General features: G+C 58.6%; 1 protein-coding gene across 7 annotated transcripts in view; it reads right to left on the bottom strand.

Annotated features, from left to right (window-relative positions):
* Nucleotides 1-7,945: 7,945 nt before the first annotated feature.
* MGMT (O-6-methylguanine-DNA methyltransferase) overlaps nt 7,946-26,755 on the bottom strand; it is a 273,109-nt gene continuing 254,299 nt past the window's right edge. For 6 of the 7 annotated variants that reach the window (XM_042238454.2, XM_060404831.1, XM_042238455.2 and 3 more), the window contains 2 exons: nt 21,058-21,197; nt 7,946-14,985 (listed from right to left, as the gene is read on the bottom strand). In XM_042238454.2, coding sequence (XP_042094388.1) covers nt 14,776-14,985; nt 21,058-21,197 — 350 coding nt within the window. In that variant the 3' untranslated portion in view covers nt 7,946-14,775. The remainder of the gene's footprint in view (nt 14,986-21,057; nt 21,198-26,755) is intronic. The other variant, XM_027960175.3, reaches the window with a different exon arrangement.

Genomic DNA, 26,755 nt, shown 5'->3' with positions numbered 1-26,755 from the left:
TGGAAAGCATGCGGAAAGCTCCATCCATCTGCAATTCGAGTTTTTTTTCCCCCCTCAATCTATTTCTTTTTTAGTGGTGGTGTTTCAGTCTTAGCACAAAAGGATAAAAGCTGGCTTGTAAACTATCCATCTCTGACTTATCAGCATAACGCAGCTTAGTAATAGCTTGGCTCTATCTGTCCTCTCGGATGTGGCTTGGGGAAGTCAACAGCACAAAATGCAGACGCGTTGCATGCTAACTGAGAAATAAGCTCCCTCGCCTGCCCTCACACAGTCTTTTCTTTGGACACACCCTCTGAATGAAATTCTTTAGCAAGGCTGACCCACAGCCCCATCCCTGCCCTGGGGCCCTTTCCAGAATGCGTGCTCTCTTCACCTTTACAGGTAGAAAAGTTACTGAGGCTTCAACAATAGATACCTGGGTTACGTCTGCTGATGATTAGCAAATTAGGAAATGCAACAGAAATTTAAAATTACTCATTAGTTTGTCTCAAAATAGCAAGACCCCCATTATATCTAAGCCTATGTTCACAAATACATGATTTTAAAAAATCTGTATTTCCTAAAGCAAAAAAGAGAAGAGTGAGAGGGTAGCATTGCTTTGCACTCACGCTGATCTCCCAAAGCCCGCGCTCAGGGGGACCCCCGCACTCAGGGGGACGCCCGCGCTCAGGGAGACGCCTGCGCTCAGGAAGACAGTCGGACTCCCCTGCTTTCTTCAAACACTGAGCTTTGTCCGCTTGGGTGAGGAACTGGCTTCACAGTTGCTAAGGGAGGAAGATTCGAACAGCCTTTTCAGAAGACTGCAGAGACTCTCCTCTGAACATGTATCCAAACCAGACAACAGGGAATTCTTCACATTCAGCTGCGGTGCAGGCCTGAGTCCCGCAGCAAACCTCTCGCTGAACCCAGCCCATCCATCCTGTCCTGTGCAAGGCGCCCTGACTCGCAGCAGATTTGTGACACTGTGCACTGGTCATTTGGAAGTTGGCTCACCGAGTTACACACGTCTTCCAAATACTGACACGTTTCTTTACAAAATGTTGCAAAAGTTAACATTTGTTTACATCACTAATCTTGTCAGAAAAGCCCAAGTATCCAGGAACTGTAAAGCTCACAGTGGCAGACGCAAGTTTCCAAAAATTCTAACTTTTGTTCAAATACAGATTTTTATCATTGGTAACAAACATCGTGAGTTGTCCTCCTTGAAGGGACAGAGTCAGAGTCAGTCCATTCACTTGAAAAACAGGTATTGATTTGGCTGTGCAGGGTCTTCGTTGGGGCGGGTGAGTTGCATGTGCGATCTGGCTCCCTGACCAGGGACTGAGCCTGGGCCCCCTGCATCGGGAGCCCTGAGTCCCTGGACCACCAGGGGAGCCCCCGCTCATGGTGGAGAAAACGCGCAGCAAGCCTAAGTCTGCACGGCCCTCAGCACGACTGCGTCTGGCTGCTGGGATGGTGGCCCACGAGCTCGCTCCTGAGCAGCAGAACCACCCTCCTCCCCCCACCACCCACGTTGCCACGGATTCCTCTGGAAATCCTCTTTGCAGCTCGGGTCTCCCTTGTTAACTAGGTGAAGCTCTCTGCACTGAGCTGGTGCTCTTATCCCCAGAGGGTCTGTGGGGGAAAATCTTGCCTGGGTATCTTGCTGTGCTAGGGGTCTGAAAGCTCGTGGGGCCAAGGCCTGTAGGTGGGAGCCCAAGGCCAAAACCCCGAGGGGCACGGGCCCTGCTCTTGACCTCTGCTCGCACATCTGGGATGCAGGGGTGCATGTGAGTTCCCGAGGCGAGGCTGTGCTGGCAGAGCCGGTGTGGCTCTGAGCTGCTCCCACAGCTCGACTGCAGCCCATAAACAAGCAGTGAGGGCAAGGGGGGCTCCTCCCACACGACCTCTGGCACTGCATGTGCCCCCAGGGCCGCCAGGCTGGCACCCCCCTCTCCCAGCAGGAGAGCCTGTGGGATCCCCCAGCCCAGGGAACAGGAGTAACACCAGTGGCCACCGTCAGACTAGTTCAAGGGCATCAACGTGAGCCCTTTCTGGAGTCACCCAGGTGTCGGAGTCTCCCTAGAGGCAGGCACTCGGTGTACATAATGGTGGCCTTCAGTGGCCTGCTTACGATCTTCACCGGGCAGGAAAGGAAAGGGAGTGTGGGCAGCACACAGGTCACGACACAGTGTCATAAGGACACCAGAGAAGCCACAGCCACTGTAAGAGCCACACGGAGGTGAGCTGGGCCTTCCTGGGAGGGGCGTGTCCACGCCCCACCTCTGCCCCAAAGGCAACACCTTCCACCTGCCTTCACCATGCCTGTATCTTTTTAAAGATTTGATCGTCGGTGTGGTGTTGGAGAAGACTCTTGAGAGTCTCTTGGACTGCAAGGAGATCAAACCAGTCCATCCTAAAGGATATCAGTCCTGAGTGTTCATTGGAAGGACTGATGCTGAAGGTGAAACTCCAATACTTTGGCCACCTGATGCGAACAACTGACTCACTGGAAAAGACCCTGATGCTGGGAAAGATTGAAGGCAGGAGGAGAAGGGGATGACAGAGGATGAGATGGTTGGATGGCATCACCGACTCGATGGACATGAGTTTGAGTAAGCTCTGGGAGTTGGTGATGGACAGGGAGGCCTGGTGTGCTGCAGCCCATGGGGTGGCAGAGTCGGACACGACTGAGCGACTGAACCGATGTGCCTGTTTGCATGTGTGTGTGACTGTGTGTGTGCGCGTGTGTTTGTGAGCTCTGTAAATGTCACATGTCTGCATGCTGCTGCCCCCCACTTTGTTTACTTGCTGTTTACTTGCAGTTCCATGTTGCACCTGTCACAGCACTTGGCTGTGTTCACTTTCACCGTCGCACAGCCTGTCGCCCTGTGAACACACCACCAGGCACACATGTGCTCCTGTCCGGGTGCCTGCACACGGCAGGCGCGGGAACACCCTGGCCTGGCTCCTGGGACGTGTGCTCGTGGCGAGGGACGCACGGCGGGCAGAAGCTAGGGAGGTAACATCCAGGGGACTCTCAGGGGCTGCTGGAGTTGCGGCTCGAAGGCTCTCGGGGCTAAGTTAGGATGGACACGTGTGGGCTTCCCCAGACCTGACTCGAGAATGAGCGGCAGGGGCGTGGAGCCCCGCGGGTCACGCCGACCGTGAGGCAAGGGCCCCGGGCTCAAGTCTGGGCTTCACAACTGAGGATACACACTTGTCTTGGTGGGGGAAAGCCATCCACAGCGGGGTGCGGTGAGGACCGCAGGCGCCGGCTTGGTGGATACGGTGACGTCGTGACACAGTCGTTTCCACAGCACAGATGCAGGGACCCGGCAGCCGCGGGAGGGGTGGACTGTGGAGACTGTCACCACTTGGCCCCAGAGCAGAGGCAAGGCCCCACGGGACCGCAGGAGGCCCCGAGGGCTCTTGGGGTCAAAGAGCCGCTGGGATGACACTTGGAAAGCTGGCTTTTCACCTCTGCTGGGCCCTGGTCCTCTCCTCTGTTTGGACATAAATTCTTGTTTTACAAACAAAACACAGTTCCCTTCAGGAATGCCTTCTGGGAGGGGGTTTGCCCAAAGCAGTTTCCTGGGAGGCTGGGTCTGGGTGCGGGGCCACCAGTCACGTGGCTCGGCCTTCGCTGATCTGGTGGAGTCCCTCCCGCCGGGCGCTGGCCCACCTGCAGCACCCTCGACAAGCCGGGGTCTCCGGAACTGGCCGCTGTGAGTTCTGGCCAGGATGAGGCTCTGCATGCTGACTGCTGTTTCTCCAGTTGTGAGGAGCGCTTCCAGGGGAGTCCTTCAGATAATCACTGTCTTGATCTCGAATGTAAATATTGTCGCCGTGGTTCAGAGAGAGATTAATGATTTGCCGACAGCTCCGTATATCCTTAGGAAGTAACGTACCAAAGCGTGCCTGGCCGTCCTGTCTCCGGGAACGCTGGAGGAAGGCCCACACTGGGTGGACTGGTCGCTCTGGGGCTTGATAGCTTTTCTGAGCGACCTACTCATTGAGAGGGAGACCCTGCATTTGTCTTTCAAGGAGGAAAAGGGTGCCAAGTGCAACTGCCAGGCGCCTCCCCGCACTGTCTGCACCCTCTGGAGGGACCTTGGGGCGGCATCACCGGCTCTGCCCCAGAGAGGGGTCCGGCAGGCTTGCGGTAGCCTGGCCGCCAGGGCGAGCCCCCGCCACTGGGGCCTCCTCCCCCTGCCTCCACTAGGCTGTGGGTGCCGATTTCTTCACCCCCTGGAGCCTCAGGGCAACCTGGCCCCCACCCCCGACAACCGCCCTGGTTCCCCTGGGCCATAGGTCACCACCGCCCTGAGGGTCCCGGGCAGGGAGGCAGGGTGCCCGGCTGGATTGCACCCTGCTGCCCCGCCCGAAGGGAGCCCAGCACACGCCGCTGTCCAGCCTGGGGCCAAGGACAGCCTGTCTGCCCGCCACCGTCGCCTCGAACGACCGCGTCCCCTTGATGAAGCCGGGCCCGCGGTTCTGTTGGAGACACGGTGTTAGTGTCAATACCAGGAGGACTGGCCAATTATACTTCACATCTGATTCCTTACACTTTCAAAGTGTTTCACACCGATTAGTTAGTCCCGTTAGCTCTAAGGAGCAGCAGCGTCTCTGACAAGACACAGCGACACTGACTTCGCTAATTATGTAAAACATGGGCGCAGAGACGAGAAGGCTGGCATCGCCCGGCTCGGGCCGGCTCTGCCAGGAAGAGGTGCCCGCCTGCCCTGTGCTCTCGTGGCCCCGAGGACAGAAGGCCCCCGCGGTCTGTTCTGTTCTCTCCGGGGGCCTGCCCTCCCCTGACTCTCTCCTGCCAGGAAGCCCGTCCACTCCCACGACAGCTCCCCACACCGCGGGTGCTGCACCACCCTCAGCAGACAAAGGGGCGATTCGGGTCACGGTGCCCCCGGGAGGTGGAGGGGGAGACCCCGAGGGAGCGGGCGGCACAGGCCTGCTGACCACTGTGAGCTGCTTCCCTGACTGGAGACCACCCGAAGCCCGCCGAGAACGGCCGTCCCCCTCTGCGTCCCGGGCTGCGGCGGGGTGCCTGTCCTCCCTGCCGCGCCTCTTTCGCGGAGGCCAGAGCCACCCGTGCTCACCTCTGCTCCAGCTCATCTGGCTGCACCTTCCACTCAAAATGCCCTCGACATCCTGTCCGGAGCTAACAGTGCAGCTTGAGCCCCGCCTCCCCCGGAACCCTCGACTGTCTAGTTCAGCCACACCTCCTTCCATGACTCTGAGACACACACACCCTGGGCTGATCCTGTGTGCACGCTGGAGTCACACGGCCTGGCTGGGTGGAGCATGCACGCTGCTCCACGGCCTCACTGTCCTGCACGTGGAGAGGACATCTGAGAAAGATGGCGGGGCTGTCTTATGAGCGATTCCCTCATGAGACCAGACTGCACCTGTGCTCCCACGGCACCTGTCGGGGTCCCTTCCTCATCAAGTAAACAGGTATGCTTCTCTAAGTCCAAACCCAGGGCATCTCCATCGCAAGCACACAGCACACACACACACACACAATCCAATTACTCAATTTCCTCCTATGGAGACAAACATTGCCGCACTCTGCTCCACAGCTGGTCTTAAAAAGACAATGTAATACCAACACATACGTATGTGTTGTCTACTTGTGTGCGGCTGTATCGAAGTCTGTATCCTTATAACAGAGTCACGAGTCCTACTTTTCTGATTATATAATAAAGACATACGTCATATAAAAGTTTAACAACACTGGAAAGCAACCCCCACAGAGCAACTCACCCAACGCTTTCTGCCAGTAATAGCAGCATGGAGTCGCTCAGTCGTGTCCGACTCTGCAGCCTCACGACTGGAGCCCGCCAGGTGCCTCTGTCCACGGGATTCTCCAGGCGAGAGTACTGGAGTGGGCTGCCATTGTCGTCTCCAGGGTATGTTCCCGAACCAGGTATCGAACCCGGATCTCCCACACTGCAGGCAGATTCTTTACCGTCTGGGCCACCAGGGGAGCCCAGGGTATCTTCACGCAAACACTCTGGCAGATCCTCTCCCAGTCTCTTACACTTTTGCGCACAACTAGGAACTTTCACACCACAATACGGATGACACCTGACGCTTTATCCCATCACCTTCCCCACTCGGCAGCGAGTCAAGGCCCTCTCTTACCCATGTCAACACACACAGATTTATGTCGCCAATTTGCACAGCTGGTCTGTCTTGGCGCTGGTCAGCTGTATCACGACTTCATCAACCCGTGTCCTTAAGGGGACTTCCACGTCATTTCCCACTTGTTGCTGTCATGCAGTGGTGTGACAAGTGTCCCTGTAGCTGTGGCCTTGTGTACGCAAGACACTCCCCTCCCCCACAGTCAGTTTCTCAAAGGGGAGCCGTGTGGGGCATTTTAACATTACCCGACTGCCCTCAGCAATACGCTCCTCCTGGCCCAGTGTGTGGGCCCTTTTCTCTACTCTGGCGGCAGAGAATTACATGTTCTGTCCTAATCTAACCCAGCTGACACTGAAGCGCTATCTCACATTTAACCTGTGGCCGTGTGGTCCCTGAGTGGGTGCAGGTCTCTCCCCGGGATGCCAACGGTGTGTGCACCCTCCCCTGGCCTGCCTGCTCCTCCTCAGGCCCACGCTGCCCGCTCTTAGTGGCTCTGGGACACACTGGCGCCGCTGGCAGGGAAGGTGAGCCTGGTGGCACCTGAGCAGACATGTGCCCTGGCAGCCGGGCTGGGCGCGGGCCGCCGCCGCCGCCGCCGCCGCCCCGTGGAGCTGGCCCCGCTCTGGTGCTCGTTTCCGGGGCTGCACACGGCTCCCAAGCAGCGCTGGGGGCACCGGCAGTCCTGCCGGAACGCTCTGAGCCACTTGCCCAGGGCAGCTGGCTGCTCAGGGGCCACCGCCTGGAGCGGCCACCCTGACACAGGCCTGCCGTGACTCTGCACACCCCTCCTGAGTCCACAGACACCACGACTGCCGCTGTCAGCAACAGGCCAGGAGAGAGGCAATACCCAGTGCTTCCAGCCTCAGCGACGGGCCTGGCGACCCACGTCAGAGCTGCTCACAGGCGTCGCTCTGAGTGAGTCGAGGGTCAAGGGAAGGGAGAGCAGACGGGGCTCTGATTCATTTAACAGGACTCGGGGGACGAGTCCTCAGATGAGGGTGCTGAGATCACCGCCCAGGGCTCCTGCGGGGCGCACGTGGGGACCCCACCTCTGTCCCCGAGCACCCTCCACACCCAGACGCAGGCGAGGGGCTTCCCAGAATAACTCACTGCCAGCTGACCACCCGAGGATGTGCCGCACAGCCCTTAAGCGGATACAGAGGCCGTATCAGTGTCTCTCTGCACCAAGGCACCATGGACTGGGAGCTCGAAGCCACAGAAACATGTTTTCTCATAGCTCTGGAGGCCAGAAGTCCAAGAACTAGGGGCCGCCAGGGCCACACTCCCGAGGCTGTACGGGAGGGTCCCTCCTGCCTCGCCTGGCTCCGGGCACCCTTGGCCTGTGGAGCCTCTGCCTCCGTCGTCAGGGGGCCTCCTCCCGAGGGTGTCCTCCTCTTGTGCCTCTGAGACCGACGGAGCCGTTAAGTCTGGGGCCAGACGACCCAGGGAGAGCTCCCCGTGGGATTCCTCATGGACGCACATCTGCAAAGATCCTCTTCCCCAGTAAGGCCAAACGCACAGGTTCCAGGGGCCTGGTTGTGCACAGGTCCCTTTGGGGCCCTCTTGGACCCACAGCTGATGCAGGACGACGCGGCCCCTGCAGTGGACAGATGGGGTGTCAGCACAGCTCCTCACCACCGAGGGGGCGGGGTCTTCCCCTCCACAGCACCAGGACCGGCTCCAGGGGCTTCCGAGCAGAGGGAGCTCCAGCCTGCACCGTCCTCCCAGCACAGGAGCCCGTGGTGACAGCGGCCGGAGTCCAGAACCAGCACTACAGCACGGGCTGAGGGTCTGCAGACACCGTGCTGGGAGCGGAGGCTCTGAGAAGCCCTCAGGGAGGCCGGTGGAGAAGAGGCAGCCACTGCCAGCGGTACGCGGGCCCTCAGCGGCCTGACGGGCTCAGGCCCAGCACCCAATGAGCTCCCAGCGCTTCCTCGCGAAAATCTGTTCATCTACATCTGAGACCAATTTGCCTGAAACTACACAATACCTGTCACATTGCTTCCTGGCACAGAAGTCAGATGTTTGCATGGAAAAGTACCGACAGCTACATACCTCTTGGTGGTGTAACATTTAGACGTGTCATTCTGCATCTCAAAGAAAAGGCAGTTTTTAAATCAATGCAGGTTCTCAGCGTGGCACTTGGCCTGGAGACGGCGCAGGAGGCCCTCCGGCAGGTGAGCAGAGCTGGGCGCCCAGACTGCATGGTGCGCTGTCCAGAGGCTCTGGTCGGAGCCACGTGGCGGCCAGATGTGTGCACGGGAGTCAGCAAGGGTGCACACCACCCGGCCTCTGCGGGGGGCAGCAGGGGCTGTGCCCCTCCCGGGACCCAGGCAGAGGCTGGGGGCCGTGCTCCAACTTTCTCTTCTTGCGGAGACGTCTGGGAGCTGCCAGGTACACACACCACCGGGTTTTTCTTCAGTGCCTCTAGTTTAAAATCGCTTTGTTCAGCTTGTGTTATGTACGATTTACTCCAACACGACTACAGATTTCTGAATTGAACGCTGCCTTATGTTTAAAGCTGCCACCGTCTCCCCAGCTGCCCACCGAGCCCTGTGCGGCTGCGCTCACTCACAGGCGTTCCCTGTCCCCGTCCAGGGGTTAGAGTTGGGCTGCAGTCACTCCAGGAGGCAGGCAGGTGCTGAGGGGCCCTCAGTTGCTGCTCATAAGGCAGCAGAGTAAGGACGAGGTCAGCGCCCCTCTGCTTTTAACCCCTGCTGTGTCACAGGGGCGCCGAGGAGCCAGGGATGGACACTTTGCCTACGGAGTTCTGGCCACTCGGCGCCGTGTCTGGACTGCCACCATTTCCTCCGATGCTCTGCTGGCCCGTGGGCAGGGGCCGGCCCCTGCCTCTCAGCCTGTCACCACACGTGCCCCGGGAATAGGCTCTGAGCCAGCACGGGAGGCCCAGGACTGTGGTCACCTTGTGGCTGCCGGGACCTGTCCAGGGTCAGAGAGGGTAGGAGGAAGCCTCTGGCCAGCACCCAGCACCCAGTACTGGTCAGCTGCAGCCACTTTTAGAAACTGGGTGGGAAAGGCCATGGGGCTGGGGGATCTCCAAATTCCCTGCCACCCCCATCTCCTCCACACTGGAATCCAGAAGCCCAAGTCCTAACAGAACAGCCCTGAGCCGTGTCTGCACTCGAAGGACAAGGTTTGGGCCGAAGCAGCCCCACCTGCCATCCGCTCTGGGTGTGGGGACCCTCACCCAACGCTGGCATGGCCAGGGCTGCAGGGGCTGGACGTGTCCACGTGCCCCTCCTGGGCACCTTCTGTGTCACAGGACACCATCAGGCACAGCGACAAAAGGGAAAGGGGCTGGAGGCAGCTGGGGGCAGGAGGAGACCCAGGAACTGCAGGACCCAGGCGGGAGGAGGGGGCAGGAGGAGACCCAGGAACTGCAGGACCCAGGCGGGAGGAGGGCCGGGCCACCCCCAGGCAGGGATGGCCGAGGGGGACGCAGAGGATGCTTCTGGAGAACGGTGGGGAGCTGCTGCAGGAGGCCCCCGAGACACGCAGGAAGGGCCAAGCTGGGGTCCCTGGGTTGCGGCCGCGTCTCAGCAACAGTCACGGACGGGGGCTCTGCGCGGGTCCAGCCCTTGCACACGGGGCCCTACCCACGCTCTGCAGCAGATCGTGTGCCTGCTTGGGAATCAAAACAGTGAGCAAGCGTAACGAGGCAAGTGCCTGGGAACACAGCGGGGGCGGTCGCACATCCGGCGTCAGGAGGAGCTCTGTTCAGGGACAGGATTGGGTGCAGTCATGTCTGTTCCCTGGGAGGGTCTCCAAGTTCCTACGAAATTTAACCCTGTGGGGTGGGGTGGGGGGTTGTTTCAATTCCCAAAGAAACACGTCCACAAGAACGGACCCAGAAAGTGAGCAAGTGTGTTCAGGGACTCAAGCCCCTACCCCGGGGCCCCCAGCTGGGGGGTCAGAGGGTGCTGGCACTGAGAGGGCGACCAGTGTCCTGCTGCGCCAGTTCTGTCATCCCGACTGGCCCTGGGTTGAGTCCCCAGTGGCGGCTGGGCAGGGCTGGCCTTGCCTCCTCTGGGGTGGGGGTGGGCAGGGGGTGCCGCGAGCCATTCCGGTCACGTCTCAGCTTCGGGTAGCATCTGTGCCCAGAGGCCCGGGGACCCAACCTGCTGCTGGCGCCGGCAGCTCAGCTATGTACCTGCTCCTGCGTTTCCTGCCCGAAGTCTCGCACCTGCATCCACTTTGCCTTGTCGTCATGGTGATCAAAGCACGCCAAAGCAACGCTTTTTGCTCAGCATCACATGTTGCTTGGCGTTTGGACACTGTATTTTCTCCAGATGGGTTTTTCTTCATTTAAGTCAACAAAGCAGTCTGGGAAGCACAAACTGCGTGTGTTTGGGAACTAAACAACAGTGATGTGTTAACGGGAAGCCTTGGGAGAGACCGTGGCGCGTGCGTGTGTGGTGGTGTGCGTGCCAGGGAGGGCCCAGGCTGAGAAACAAGCAAAGCAAGAGGTGAAGCTCCTGCTCCTCGCCCCCCATGCTGCAGCCCTGGCCACTCCCAGCCCCCGGCCGGCATCCAGACGCAGAAGCACATGCGCACACACCGGGAAAGCTGGTCAGGGGGCTCCCCAGAGCAGCAGATTCCGGCCCATCCTTCTGCGTCCCAACACGTCAGAGTCCATGATGACCACCAGCAAGGTCCGTCCTGACCACAGCGCCCGTGGTCACCACCCTTCCCAGCGTGGCTGCTCCCAACAAGCTGCTAAGTGGATGGTCTCTGCAGGTGCCAACGGCACTGAGGCCATGCTTTTAGGATTAATCTTAACTGTCGTCCACATGGAATTTGTTCTTACGGCTTTGTTTCAGAGGAGGGAAAAACACAAATTAGAAACGTTGAAAGACTCGTTAACACCGCCCTTTCATCCAGTGAGGCGCCGTCCGCTGCCTGGTGTCTCGTCCTTGTCCTTGTCCGCTCCAGCCCGTCCGCCCAGCAGGGGCCCCCAGGAGCTGGCCTGGGTGATGGAGGCCAGACGCCATCCATCTGTCCACAACTGGAGCCACGGGGTCCGAGGACCCTGGGCGGCTGCCCTCAGCCACTTAAGGGATGCGGGTCCTGCAGTTTCTCCAGGCTCCAGGTCTGGCTTTCAACTGCCACCCCATTTCCTTCAGACAGACAGACAAGGCTGCCTGGCAGAGTTCCATTAAATCTCATTGTCTTTCAAACTGATAACAGGTAAAATTGATGTGAAAACTTTAAATCCCTAAACACAAACTTCAATCAAATACCCGTAAACAAGAAAGAAAAAGCCTGCACAGGCTGGGGGAGGCTAGTCGGTTCAGTCCTCGGCCAGGACCCCTGCCAGGCCAGCAGCAGGAAGGCCCAGTGCAGACAGAGTGTGTGGAGGCCCCAGCGCGCCGGCTCAGAGCCGCCGGGGAGGGCCAGCTTCCGGGGAGAGCACCCGAGCTGGAGGCTTCTCTGTGTCCCGCCGTAAGATAGCTCGTTTACCGCTTCCAAGCCCGCCTGTGCGCAGCCTGAAGCCTCAGCAGCACTGGGGCCTGGGCTGAGCTCCCAGGAGCAGCGTGCGCTGCTCACATGGCGGGGGTGTGATGGCCTGCCTGTTCCCTGGCGGCCGGGGCCCCAGCTGGCACCGCTCTTGTGCCAGGCTGAGCCTGTGGGTGCCGAGGACGTGGGGACACATGGCCAGCGGTGCCTACCCACCCTGCCGGAGCTATACCAGGAGGGCCCCGCAGACAGGGGCTCCCCGCCCACGACTCCCGAGCAGCACCTAAACCCACAGGCTCTACTGACCACCCCCCCCCCCCCCCCCCGCAAGATGTCTCCAGCCACTTGCCCGCAGGGCTTTCTCTTACCCTAAAGCTTTAAAGGAGTTTCATCCTGGGATAACATTGCTGTTTACAATAGGTTAAGGAATGAACAATGACAGTAATGAACACACCCCCTGGACATGCTGAGCTGCTCCAAAGAGGTGGTGCTGGGTAAGGAGAGCTTGCAGGGAGATGCGAGGCCTGGGTGGGGAGGGCAACCAGAGAGATTCGAGCTGGAGACGAGGATGCCTCTAAGCAGTGGTCACGCCACACCAGGAACCGTGGTTTTTTTCTGCTGGCTTGATTAAATCACCTTCAAGGTGAGCCCACACTCTTCCTCAGAAACACAGCTGCCTGCACTGGTTCCGGCCTCCTCTCCGCGCCTTCCCGGTGCTCTCCCAGATCCAGCTCCTCTTCTTCGGGCACCAGGAAGGCAGGCCTGTTATCCCTTCATCCCTCTGCAGCTCAGGTGTGCAAGCGAGGGGGCTACGTGATGCTCCCAACCCTGGGGGCAGGGACAGGCCAGCCCTCCGCACCTCAGCCTCTAGAATGGTCAAAGGCAGCCAGTTCACAACAGCTGGTTCTGCAAAAACAAATCTTTCTGAACCCTCCACGACCCAGGTCTCCAGGAAGAGCGAGCATGGTGTGCGCATGCCACACGGCTGCCCCGCGGGTCTGGCCGATGGATGGAGGGAACTCGCACACAAGGGGGCCTGGGGCCGAGGACAAGGGCAGAGCCTGTCCTTGTCTCAGCATCCCTTTTCGCCGGGAGAGCGGTTTGTGTCCCCTGTGCCTCCCCATCTTCTCCGTTTTCGCAAACGTGGTGCTCCTCTAGCCGCAGCAGTTCCAGGAGGCCCCTGCGGAGTCCGCTGCCCCTGGACCGGTCCAAGGCCCACCCTCGGGGCGGCTCTGCTGCTGGGACCCGGGAGACTGAACTCCGTCTGTGCAGCAGCAAGGGTAGGCAGGGCCCAGACAGGACCCACTGGGGGTGGGGCCTAGCCCCGGCGGGCTGCCTGGTCTGGGACCCTCCCTCGCTGCCCGCTGCTGGGGCACCTGGAGATCACAGATGCCCACTCTCCAGGCCCAGGAGCAGCCCGAGAGCTGAGGGTGTGGGGCCTGGGATGCATCCTCAAGGTCTGACCGCACTGCGGAGAGGTCTGCTGGTCCGCTGGCAACCGGGACAGACAGCACGTGCCCTGGGGACTGTCCCAGGGCCTCTGATGGACTTCCAGCCCATCCCGTCTTCAAGTCCTTCCTTGAGCAGCGGGGGCCGGGCCTCCCCAGCGCAGCCCAGCACCCTTCGGTGGCGCCCTGCATCAGAAGTGCTGACAGCCCCACACCGAGGCCCCAAGGCTGGGAGCTGGGGCAGCAGCCCAGCAGCTGGTTCTGTTCTAGCAGTGGGATCCTGGGGCTCAAGCCCCTGGAGCACAGCCTTTTCCTCAGAGAATTCAGAACACAACCACCCTCACAGCCCCCAGATGTGAAGGGCACCGGGGACCCCACTCACCTTCCTGACATGTCAGATGGGGAGTCACTCGCAGCTCTTGAGGCTCACCTAGGGAGCCATGAGCTCGAGTGGACAGAGCAGGGAGACTCAGGGTCCGTCCACAGACACCAGACATCCAGGCAGCTCCCTGTAAAGACTGGTTTGGCTCTAAAGAAGTCCAGAGGAGGACCAGATCAGAAGACAGCAGGGAAACGGTCGGATTTTACTTTTAAGAGAAAAATCCAGAATTAATCTGGCTGATATAAAAAAGGATGCAAAGAACTGTAGATGGGTGAGAAAAGCCTCGTCAGTCTGTGTGAGGTCAGTGCTGAGGTCACACACAGAGTGCACCCAAACCATACTCGCCCAGGGCTGCATGCTCACCCGGGTGTGAACACACACACACACGCCCAGGGCTGTGCCCTCACCCGGGTGTGAACAGAGATGGCAGCGTGGCACTCCCGCCTTAGACGGTGTGCACAGCAAGTGCCGGACACGCCCCCACCTGCACGGTGACCGAGGCTGACCCACTTCGCCAGCCGCGGGACTCCCAGGGTCGGGGTGGCGAGTCAGGAAAGAGAGGCAGGCGTCCCTCATCGCCCTGGGTCCTGAGAGGACTCAGGCCAGGAGTGGCGAGAGACGGGCTGGGCGAGACTCCACTCCTCAGGAGGGGCCATTTCAGGCACCAAGAGCTATTTGTTTTCCCAAATTATTCTGGCAAGTGGTTATTTTCTATTCTGTTGACGTGACCCCAAATGGATGCACCTTACATTAGCCTTCTGGCAGCTGGGAAGATAAAGCTGGGGCCTCTGAGTAAGCGTGTCTTTTCAGGGCTGCCCCCATTCCTTCAGTAGCATCACCCCAGCAGGTTTGGCAGCTGAGAGGAAAGGGCAGGCATGGAGCGCGCTGCAAGCAGACCAACTGGCCAAGGATGGACCTGCATGGGGGTCTGGCGGTCCGGGGCCCGCCTGGCTCTAGGTACCGCCTTGGTATCCGAGGCAGCCAGCGGTTCCTGGTGGGCACCAGATGCCCCTTCCTTGAAGGGCAGTTGCCCTCATGTTTGCCAGGCTCCCATTCTCTCACCTCTGACTTGAAAGAATCAGCAAGGGTACAATCACAGTGACAGAAATGAGCAAGCTGGACCCACGGGAGGCAGCCTCTGGGCTCTCTTTGTGGTAAAACGCACAGAAGCAGACACGTGACACCTCTGAGACTCTGGCTCCTTTAATGAGACACAACCCCCCTTCAGCACCCCCCATCCCCCCTCAGCACTCCCCACCCCCCCACCCCCCCAGCACACACCCCATGCCCAGCAAGCTGCTCATACACACTCATACACACTCAGTCTCGGCCAGAGGGCTGGGAGCTGGTGGTGTTGCCCAGGGCCCCGCGCCAGGAGCTGGTGGCACAGGAGCCCCCTCCACGGGCCGCTTTCCTGGCAGGATGGCCCTCGTGGACCAGCAGCCACTCCTTCACGCCCACGCCTCCGGAGTAGTTGCCCATGGCCCCGCTGCTGCAGACCACGCGATGGCACGGGATGAGGATGGGAATCTGCAAGAGAGCAAGGTGGCCACATCAGCCTGGCCCCACGCCTACCCCGGCGGTCCCCCCAGCCACGTGCAGGCGCCATGCCCACCCCGGCGGCCCCCACCCAGCCATGTGCAGGCGCCACGTCAGCCTGGCCCCACGCCCACCCTGGCGGCCCCCCCAGCCACGTGCAGGCCCCACACTCACCCCAGTGGCCCCCCACCCCCAGCCACGTGCAGGCACCATGTCAGCCTGACCCCACACCCACCCTGGTGGCCCCCCAGCCACATGCAGGCGCCATGTCAGCCTGGTCCCACGCCCACCCACATGCAGGCCCTGTCTCGGCACGAGTCACCCCTTGGCCTCTGAGTGTCCTGGGTGGGCTAGGGCAGGCCCAAGGTAAATGTGGGGCATCTTCTAGAGCAGGGGTCTCCAGCCCCGAGACCCACCCCAGTCTGTGGTCTGTGAGGAACCAGGCCCCACCACGGGGGGAGCGGCAGGTGAAACCAAAACCAACCCCCATCCTATCCCGGGTCTGTGGAAAAACTTGTTTTTTTTACGAAACTGGTTCTTGGTGCCAAAAAGGCTGGGTTCTAGAGAATCCCTTCAGGCTAGGATTTGGAAGGAGAAAACAATTTCACTTGATAAGTGATTTAAAATATATACATACAGAATTTAAGAAGACATCCCCACGTTTCAGTGCCACGCAAAGTCCCCAAACATTCCCGAGAAGTAAGAGGAAACGTCGGGGAACGCTGTGCTCAGAGGCCGCTCTAGCTCCAAGGCCGGCTGTGGACGTGGCCCATGCAGTTAGCAACTGGTTTTGTAAAATAAAGGTTTATTGGAACACAGCTATGCCCACTTGGTACATACTATCTGTGGCTGCTTTTGCAAGACTGAAAACATTTACTGTCCTGCCCTTTACAGGAATTGCTTGCCAACCCTGCTTTACAGATACCAGTGGACTTGGGGGCGCTGAGGGGTGCTGCTTCCCTCCTTAGCCTCTGATACAGAAGTTTGAGAAGCTCTGCTTCTCATCTGTTCCTATCTGAGAAGCGGTCGCCAGACCCCCAATCCAAGGCTGGGACCGACCCTCTGCCCTGGGGACCTGCCCCCAACCCTTCCTCCCATAGGGTCCTCCCCACCTCCCCCAAAAGCCCTAACCGGAAGGCAAAGCTGCCCCGCGCCTTTCACATCTGGAGACAAGCGGAGTAGTTAGATGCCTGCCTGAATCAGCAGGGCGGCTCCACAGAAAGCAAGGGCACTTCACAATGAAAGCAAACACAAGCACGGAGAACCGCCCGACAGTCAGGAAGGCTCTACTGCTAGGATCCTGGGGGCAACAGCCGCCCAGGTGCTGAGCGTCCTTGAGACGCACCAGGAAACACGGGCCCAGCACTACCTCCCAGAGAGGCTCAGCTGCAGCTCATGACACTGCCGCACCAGCCCCAGGGGAGGGGCAGGCCCAGTTCCCAGGAGGCTGGACAGGCAGGCGGGCTGGCACAGCGCTGACTGGCCCGGAGCTGGCCGCACACAGACCTGCGGTAGCGCAAGGCCCCACGGAGTGGACTGGACCGGACGGCGGGGCCCACAGGTGCTGGACGCGGCTCTGGCAGGGGCTGTGGCCCCTCCTGCAGCCACACAGGCGAGTCCCACCTTGCCCCACGCTCCTCACGGTGACCCCACTGGAGGGACTCTGCCCTCCTGGTGGCCCCTGGCAGCCCCACCGGGTCCGTTCCTGAAGGTGAGGGTTGCTGTCTGCACGGGGCTCTGACTGCAGGTGGAGGGGGGCTCTTGGGCTGGTCTGGCCCCTCCCACCCTCAAGGGGAGGGCGACTCTCTGTGCAACCGTCCTCGGAGGAAGGCAGGAGCATGTCTGCCCAGCACCTGCAGAGTCCGGCAGAGGGACCGCCTGCCCCCCGGCATGGGGGTCCTGTCTGAAGTGAGGCCAGGGTGGGGAGCTGGGCGCTTCAGAGACCCCACGTGTGGGGGGCCTCCGCCCAAGGTAAGCAGGCGCCTCTGCTCCCCCGGGAGGTCATCTCTGCCCTCACCCGAGGCCTTCACTGCGGGTGGAGCAGGCTGCCGCCCGCTGGCACCCGACACACACTCCTGCCAGGGGCGCCCCTCTGTGGGGTGGCCCCTGTCCCAGGAGGGTGGCTGGATTCCTGGCCCTGTCCTGTCCGGGACACGCTGCTCAGTAAGGACACGGCAGGGAGAACATGCCTGACATGCATGCTGTGACTCCACGCCCTCCGTGGAGCCCAGGCCAGACTCCCCAACCTGAGGGTGCAGCGAGCCTCTCGTCCGGGTCCGAAAGCTGCTTGGAGGCCCGCATTCTGCACGCCGCCCCGGGGGACCACAGAGGCAGGGCCCGGAGGTGGCCGTCTGACCTCCCGTGCCTCACAGACCAGCCCTGACTCGGATTTTGGGGGGTCTGGGTTGCCATGGTGACGTGTGCTGTCTGCGGAGTTCTAGCCCTGCGAGGAGGGCTCGGGCTTCCTCCCCCGCACAGTCTGACCAAGCGAGAAGCGGCCACACTGGGGGCCTGCCCACAGCACACAACTGGGGGGAACAGGAAACTTCAGGAACAGATACAGTAGTCACATTAATAATTGCTGGGAGGACACGATTAGATAATACACAATTCAAGTTTTTGACTGATAAGGAGGTAGACACTAATTCAATTTAGTTTTATAAATATTTCGGCCCCAGTTCAATTTTCCTCCCGAACAGCAGACTTCACACACAAGCTCTGCTTTTCTTCCCTCTTGCCCAACAAGCTACGGACTGTGAGTGTGTAACGCGGCCCTCTCTTTCTAAGCACCATGCAGATGACAGCCTGGTGGCCTGGAGTAGCAGTTACAGAGACAGCTACGGTCAGTCTTCATCTTTGATGGGAACTGGTGACTGACCAAACACACACGAGTCTCACCTCCAGAAACGGGAACACTGCTTCTGCTCGTGCCAATTTCAGTGGCAGGCTCCAGACTGTTAAAATAATGAAACCTGCTAAACTTCACTGTGGCCCTAAGGACATTCCAAAGGATCCACACCCTCCATGCCCTCTCCTTTAAAGCCTGTGCTGCATGAGATGTAATCTTCATCAATAACCAAGCAGCTCATAATATCACGGCTGCACTGAAATCTTCACGCTGTGAAATCTAATTCATCCAATACATGAATCCATCACTTACACAGACCCTTTCTCGAATGCTATAAAACTTCCAAACCCATAGATTTGTCTCCAACAAAAATAACATGAAGGGGCCTTTCAATCAATAATGGAATCCCTCTGATTCTGGTGCTGGCTGAATATTTTCTCCAGCTTTGCCTTTGTTCTTGTGGGCAGCAGCCCACAAGGGAAAGAGCTTGTTTTCACTTGCGGCCTCATCAATACCTAAATCCTGGTGAACAAGTGACACTGAGAAGCTGTAATCAATAGCTCCCTGCGCGTTTTTTTCTTCTGGTCAAATGGTTCAGCCCCACTGACAGCCCTGACACTTAGAACATGAAGCTAAGTCTTTATCAACAGCCATCTGGGTGACTGGCAGGACAAGACTCGGGGGTCACTGAGGCTCGTGGCGATCTGCGAATAAACGAACTCCTCAGGAATGCACTTGTTTAGGAAAAGGTGGGGAAACTCTCTGCCAAGTATTGATTGCTTCTGAACTGCATTTAGCAAATTCTGAGGATGAACAGGAAGGGGCTTTATCAGGCAGGGTGTGAGCCCTTGTCAACCTGCCTCACCAGAAGACTGCCGCCCCAGGGCTGGGTCTGGGACAGGGCATTCTGGAGGGCTGCCAAGTCATTACACCTGGGCTATTAATCCATTCATGGAAAATTCTGGAAAAACCAAGGGCCTGGGGTGGGCTGAAACCCCCCCAGCAGCAGACACCACCCCTCAGTCTGCAGGTGAGCAGCCCACGCCTCAAGCACAGGCCATCACGGGGGCCGGCGCGTCCTTGTTTACTGCCGGACATGGAATGGGCGCACCATAAGCGCCAGGGTGTCCTGCAGCTTCTGCGTCCATCTGTCTGTCACGCTCCTCCTGAACACAGAGATGGCTTCATTGCGTATATCTCCAGGCCACACTCCCTGTGCCCACGTGTGGCTCTGTGGCTGGACTCTGCCGTCGGCATGAGAAGGGGGACGTGTCCACTGGGTCGGCCCCTTATCCCTTCACTTACCTGGGTCCCCTTAGGACCCCTCAGCCTGCTCTATGGATGATCCAAAGACCTCTGAGCACGGCTGACTCTGCTGAGCTGGCCCAGCTGCAAGGCACGCAGGCTGTCTCCTTCCGGGAGCACCCCAGCTCTTCTGAGCTACCCCTGGAGGCATCTACTGGGTCCTCTGCAACTTTCTGGTCAGGCTGGGGTTCCTGTGTGAGGCCAGGCAGTGCCCTGCAACAGAGGGATGCCCAGGGCAAGGCCAGTGGCTCACAGCCACCGCACCACCCTTGTCATGGGACGGCACCACCATGAGGGGCCACGGTGCAGGCAGGATCCTCCCCGTGTCCTCAGGCCACCTGGGCACGCGCCCATGGGGACGTCAGGACAGGGACTGCATGGACAGAAGCGTCTCAGGCCCCGTGAGAGCCTGCTTTACAGATGTCAGGGGCTGGGGCCACAGTTGAGCAGACACAGTCACAGAGATCAACAGCAGGAGGAGGCAGTCCTGCTGCCTGCAGGACAGTGAAGGTTTCTGAATGCTGCCTTACGCGCTGTCGCCAGCAGCCACGGCCTGGCCACTTCAGAAAGTGGGGAACTGCGGGTGTCACGAGGGGCAGGTGTGGGCTGCTGTGCACGCCAGTGAGCGGGGCTGCACGTGCCGAGGGGGCAGGCAGTGCTGGGATGAAAGGCCAGCCTCAGGGAGGGGAAGGCCCTCAGGGAGAGGAGCAGAAGGACCAAGCATCCCCAGGGCATGAATGGAGTGCAGACAGACGGGAGAATTTCTACACAGCTCGGGGACCCTGGGATGCAGGGAGCAGGCACCTCCAGAGCTCACCCAGAGGCCCTGCGTGGACACACAGCACGGGGTGGGGTCACACTGTCTAACAGAGTGACCTGGGAGAAGGCGGGGGCCTCCAGAGGAGAGGAGCCACGTCAGCGTCACTGGGAAGCCTCAACAGTTACCCCTGGAAATTGATCCAGGGTCACCCACGTGTGCCACGCAAACGAGGCCTGCAGCCTGTGGAGATGGCGTGTGTGACTGACACACGGGGACGCTGCGATGGAAGCACGAGAGAGGCAAACACGACACCAACCCACTCCCCCAGCCCCTGCCGCGCGGGGCTCGCGGCCTGCGAGGTGGCGGTGCTGTCATCTGCCGCGCACTGCTCCTGACAGTCTGGGGTGTTTAACACGGACGCAGACTCTTCTCCAGGCAAACGGACACTACAACAGCTCACGCCACCCACAGGAGCCGCCCCTGCGCCCACAACGGTGCGGTTCTGTGTGGAAGGCCGAGTGGCCGCCCTCTCAAAACACCGGCCCTGTCCCGGGGCCACCAGCTGAGGGGAGGGGGCCGCGGGCCATGCTGGGCAAACCCCGCCTCTCCCCAGCGAGCATGGACGGAAACCGTATTGGAGTAGCTCCCCGCCCCGCGATGTGACCATCTGCTGGCTTTTCCTGATTGGATGGCACTCTCCCACCATGTTACAGAGTCCCTACCGCTTCAGGGAGTGACTGTCCCAGGGCGATGGCGCCCAGGTCTGCAGAGACCCTCCTAGGGCGACAGCGCCCGGGTCTGGAGAGGCTGTCCCTGAGTGACAGCACTGGGGTCTGGAGAGCGTGTCACGGGGCCACAGCGCCCAGGTCTGGTGGGCACTGCAGACTAACGACACCGGAGACGTTCCAGGGCCCCGTGCAATCGTGTGAGGGCTCCCAGAGGCCGAGCTGCTGTGTGGATGGGGTGCCCTTCCCACCCCCTGCAGGGTCCTCAGGCGAGTGTGGCCTTGGCCAGGCCCACACCACAGCCTTCCGAGACTGGACGACCCCCTTCCAGAGGCCCTGACGTGAACACCTCCTCTCCTCCCCAGCAGCCCAGGTTGCCTCTGACACTCGCCCCGACACCCCGCTGACCGCGGCCACACACTCACAGGGTTGCTCCTCATGGCTCCTCCCACGGCCCGCGCTGCTCTGGGGTTGCCCGCCAGGGCTGCTAATTGCTGGTAAGAAACCGTTTCTCCGAATTTCACAAGCTTCAGCAGCTTCCATAACACCTGTCTGGTGAATGACTCTGAAAGGGAGAAAGCAAATGACGTTATTGGGACAAACGGCTCCAACAGCTAAGATACAAATAGCTGCCAGCCCTGAAAGAGAAAACGCAACAGCGTACACAGAGGTGTGACTTAATTAAAACCCAGCTCCGCACGGGGTCCTGCCACCACGTCACTGACGAGGAGGACGCGCGGGAGGCGAGCCGAGGGCGGGCCAGCACCTCCACAGGCCTCGCCAGCGGGTAGCACAGATGGCTCGCCCTCCCACCTCCCCAGAGCCCCACGTGGGCCTGCGGTGCGCTCTCCTGGGGCCCGCGCGGGTGTGGGTCGGCACATGGCTCACTTCACACATAGAAGGCCCTGAGTGCGCACCAACTTTGGAAGCTCTGTACTGCTTGCTCAGTCTCGACTACAGCTGGGATGCAGAAGGAAAAGGAGGCCGTGGGCTGGACCACGGTCTGACGCTAGCTTAGCCTCCACACCCAAGAGCGAGCAGGCTGAGGATGCCAGACACCACGGCCCACGAGGCTGGCGGTGACCTTGGCTCCAGGCATCTGCAAGGAGCAGAACTGCAAAGATAAAACAGCCTTACCCCCATTTTAATGAGCAGTCACGTCAAGCTGCTGCAGGGGTGAAGGGTGAAGAGGAGGACACAGGACAGCCCCTCCCTTGGCTGTGGCTCAGAGGGATCCCAGGTGGGCAGGGCACTGCAGAGGTGGGCACGCGCCGGGCCGTCTCATTCGAGGCCTCTCATCTTTCCCCAGAAGACGCGTGCCCGCGAGCATGGGACAGGGAGCTGTCCACCACCCCCCTCTCCAAGGCGAGGGCAGGAGCGCCCGACACAGCGACAAAGGGAAGGATTCCACGGGCAGATCCTGGGTCCAGAACAGCACTAATTACACTTCATGCCAAGCTGGCCAAGTGCGATTTGGTTCTTAAAGGAAACACACCCTTACACGCGTGTTAAATAATAAAAATCACTTCTTAACTGAAAGGAATGATAATCACTTCACTGGGAAAAAAATCTGTTTAGTCTTTATTATAACATTAAGCAAATTAAACATCAGCATAATCCAGGTGATACTAGAAAAGGGTCAGCGAAGAAATTGACTTTGTTGTTCATTAATTTACATGGATTAGTAGAGGGCAGAAAGATAGCGAATGTGCTCTAGTTTTTTATGATATAATTTCAAACTCTGCACCGTTTGTGGCAGGAGGGTGACTTTGGGGTTAATCAGACTGATTTGTCCTTTTAATTGCTTTCTATTCAAAGAAAATTCATTAGATAATGTTCTCTTCAAAATTCATGAATCAATTTAACTGAAGAAACCACATTAACAGCTTTGGGTTCATTAGCACACGCGGTTGTGTGACTAGCTGATTGCTGCGAGGGTTTCCTTAGGCAAACAGACTTTGTTTACTGTGATTTCTTTAGAAAGCGTTTTGAAATCAAACTGTTAATCATTATTATTGTCACCACTGTTGTGCCTAACTTAAAAATAAAAGGAAGGAAAAAGAATAGCAAGGCAGCTTGGTGGTAACTTGGAGAAAAGAGGTTTCAGGGACAGCTGTCTTGAAAAAGAAACAATAAAAGCAGCTCAAGTCAATACTGCAAGACGCCAATGCCAGGTTCCAGCCTTCCTCCGAGAGCAGAGCTGCCGGCTCTGTCTTCCCTGCTCTGGCCCGGGGAGAGGATGCTGCCTAGGCTGTCCTGAGAGCAGCCTGGGAGAGCAACCTGGGACCTACTGACCCGGCAGGGACAGCGAGGGCTGCGTGCGAAGGGGACTGGAGACGGAGCGGCTCCGAGGAGCCATGTCCGCTCCTCTGCCCTCATGGAGTGCCAGCCCTGGGGCTACTCTGATGGGTTACTGCCAAGTCACAGAGCGCCTCTCCTTCCAAGGGCAGAAGCGCTGTATAATGAAACAATTACAAGCCCGTGTGTGGACCCAGAGTTTAACAAACATTTTCGGCTTCATCGTCAATTTTTCACAGGAAACCGCTTCTCATCTTGTACATGCCCGGCAATATATTAGAACAAATGGCTGAAAAAATGCAGTGTTTTGCAATCAAGCACATTATTATTTTTTTTAAACCTGGAACTCAATCCACCCTGTAGGGAGCAAATGCATTAATTAGTCTTAAGCAGCTCTCAGAGTCAATGCCTTTGCCCTGGACCTGTGCAAAAATTAGACCTGAGCCCCACTTCTCCAAAAGAGAGGGGCAACACTGGGGGTAGGCAACACTGTGAGCTGTTGAATATCATTCTGAAATGTAGTAAAAAAAAATCTGCTCAAAAAAATGAACATAATGTGGAAAACACACTCTCTTGAAGGTGTTCAGTCCAGTTGCTCAGTCGTGTCTGACTCTTTGCGACCCCATGAACCGCACCACACTAGGCCTCCCTGTCATCACCAACTCCCGGAGTTTACCCAAACTCATGTCCATTGAGTCGGTGATGCTGTCCAACCATCTCATTCTCTGTCGTTCCCTTCTCCTCCTGCCCTCAATCTTTCCCAACCTCAGGGTCTTTCAAATGAGTCAGTTCTTCGCATCAGGTGGCCAAAGTATTGGAGTTTCAGCTTCAACATGAGTCCTTCCAATGAACACCCAGGACTGATCTCCTTTAGGATGGACTGGTTGGATCTCCTTGCAATTCAAGGGACTCAAGAGTCTTGGTGAGGTGACCACATAAATCTTTAGCAGTGGGACCATCATTTCAGGTGGCCCTAAGGACTGATGGTCAAGCTGAAGCTCCAACACTTTGGCCACCTGATGTGAAGAGCTGACTCACTGGAAAAGACCCTGATGCTGGGAAAGATTGAAGGTGGGAGAAGAACGGGATGACAGAGGATGAGAGGGTTGGATGGCATCACTGATGCAATGGACATGAACTTTGGCAAACTCTGGGAGACGGGGAGGGACAGGGAAGCCTGGCGTGCCATAGTCCATGGGGTCACAAAGAGTTGGACACGACCTGGCGACTGACCAACAGCAGCAGCAAGGGGCAACCACCGAACCACTGCCTCTCTCTCCTGTGAAGGTCCCCACGCAGGGCAGGCCGCGGCCCCCAGGGCCACACTCCAGGCGCTCCTCTCCCTCGCCGTCCCCAGCCTGCTCTGGGACTCTGGGCGGGGGGGTCAGGACTGCCCCTTGGCTCCGCCTTGTCCTAGGGGCCTGGGCACTCCCCGTTCAGCCTGGGTGGCTGCTCGGGCCCGCCGCCGCCGCTGCCGTAACCCTGGTGACGGCTGTTCGCAGAGCCCCCTTCCTGGGCTGCTGGATGGGGCACCGTGGGCTGGGCTGCTGGCGACGCTGCCTGCCTGTGGGGCGCCCTGCACAGCACCGAGCCTGGTGCCCACGCCGGGCCACGGCCACCTGACAGGGCTCCGGCTTTCCGCGGGCTCTCCAGACCCAGCCTTCTCTGGGCTCTGGCACAGGGGAGCCCGCAGCACCCTGGAGTGAGCACCAGGTTCTCATCAGGCGGATCCAGCAGAGCTCTCACACCACGTGCTCTTCAAGAGCAAATCGGCTAATGTGACCTGACGCTGCGCAGCATCAAAGCAGCCAGATGACCTTCCCAGGAAGAAGCCCGGGAGGGAGGCCACGAGAGCGACGGGATGGGTGAGCACACGCTACTGAGTGCCTCCATGAAGCCTGGGCACAGAGCGCAGCGCCGTGGGGAGGAAAGGCCTGGGGAGAGGAACTGGCAGACGCACTGCGATGAGGCGCCTGTTTACCATGTTTACTTCAGAAATCCCCAGCCAGGACTGACTGTGGGCTTCCCAGGTGGCACTAATGGTAAAGAACCTGCCTGCCAATGCAGGAGACTTCAGAGACGCAAGTTCGATCCCTGGATGGGGAAGATCCCCTGGAGAAGTAAACGGCAATTCACTCTCGTATTCTTGCCTGGAGCATCCCATGGACAGAGGAGCCTGGGGGGCTGCAGTCTGGGGGTGGGGAGGGGTCACCCAGTCAGACAGGACGGAAGGGACTTTGCATGCACACAGGACGGACTGCGGCCTGGACCCTGGAGGTGGTGTCAGTTCAGATGGAGCCCAGGAGCCCTCTCTGCCTTGAGGAGGGGGGAGCCCCCCCAGGGCTACTGTCTTGGACTCTCTGGCCCCAGGCAATCCTGCAGTGTGTGCAGCGGGTGGCAATGGTGGGGGCCGGCAGGTGCTGAGAGCTCTGAGGAGAAATGTCCTTTCTGAGGAGAAGGGCTCTGGGCCCAAAGGCGGCCGGGCCCCCTGCGTTCCCCATCTCTCTGCTCCTGCTGCCCGGCCCCAGAGGCCCGTGCAGTTGCAGGAGTGTGGGGGAGAGGGCCAGCGAGGCTGTGGAGGAAGAGGGGACTGGGAAACCACACCAGACCAGGAGGTGGGCGGGTGGATCCGACGTGAAACGCAAGACTGAGAACGGAGGTAAGGCTGAGCCCCTGCTATGGTCCCGGGGGGCAGCCCTGAGGAGGCCGCGGAGGCTGCAGGGCGCAGACACTGAGAGCGCAGCCGCAGAAGCCTGGCCAGGACTCAGGGGCTGCATCCAGCCAGGTCAAGGGTCTCGCCAACATGAATATCAGCGTTACCCACAGGACTCACATGAGACTTGGGATCTCAGAACATCTATTCAAAATGAGCAGGTTATAAGGTCCAGAACACTCAGCACATGAAGAGTCAGGAAATCCTCAGCCTTCCTGGGAAAAGACAGTCATCAACTGTAGTGGCCAAGAAGACATGGAAGCTAAGACTCTCCTGACAACCGCTGCCCCGCCAGGCTTTCCGAGGTGCGATTAGCAAACCTGTGAGACACCCAAACTGCACAATGCGGTGACCTGGTAGACATCAACTGAGGACAGCTTCACAGGGTCTGCGATAAGAGTGCTGTGAGAAGGGAAGATACCCTTGGAACAAGTGAAAATATAAAGAGGTTCCAAAAAATGAAAATTACGAAGAAAAATCAGAGACTGTAGTACTGAAACATGCAATATCCAAAAAGGAAGAACGGCACAGCATGGGCTTCTAGGCAGACTGGAGGTGCCCGACGCAGAGCCGACCGGCCTGAGGACAAGTCAGCAGAACTGGTCAACCCGAGAGGCGGGAAAGAACGCCAAAAGCAAACAACAACATCCAAGACAGCCTCGGGGACGTGCTGGAAAAGCCAGAAGGCCTAACATGTGTGTTACTGGAGTTCCAGGAGAGAAAGCAAAGTGTCGTGTAGAAGAGAAAATTCAAAGAAATAATAGCTAAAAATTGCCCAGATTTAGCAAAAGATATACAACCACAGATTTAAGAAGCTCAGCCATGTGCAAAGGGACAATCCCAAAGAAATCCACTCCCAAACCCATCAAGAAGCTGCTGAAATCTAAGGATGAAGACAGAAATCTGGAAAACAAGGAAAAATGGCGTATTATTTGTGGGAAAACTATGTGTGAATGACTGTAGAATTTTTACAGAAACTGCAGAGGACAGAAGGAAGCAAAATGGCAGTTTTAAAAGTGCTGAGAGAAAAGAACCATCAACTCAGAATTCTATATCCCGTTTTGAAAAAAAATCCTTCAAGGGTGAAGTTAAAATAAAGACATTTTTAGATA

Source organism: Ovis aries, chromosome 22, assembly GCF_016772045.2.
Source record: "Ovis aries strain OAR_USU_Benz2616 breed Rambouillet chromosome 22, ARS-UI_Ramb_v3.0, whole genome shotgun sequence".
In the NCBI taxonomy this organism is placed as follows: domain Eukaryota; kingdom Metazoa; phylum Chordata; class Mammalia; order Artiodactyla; family Bovidae; genus Ovis; species Ovis aries.
This window is presented reverse-complemented; position numbering and strand designations above follow the sequence as displayed.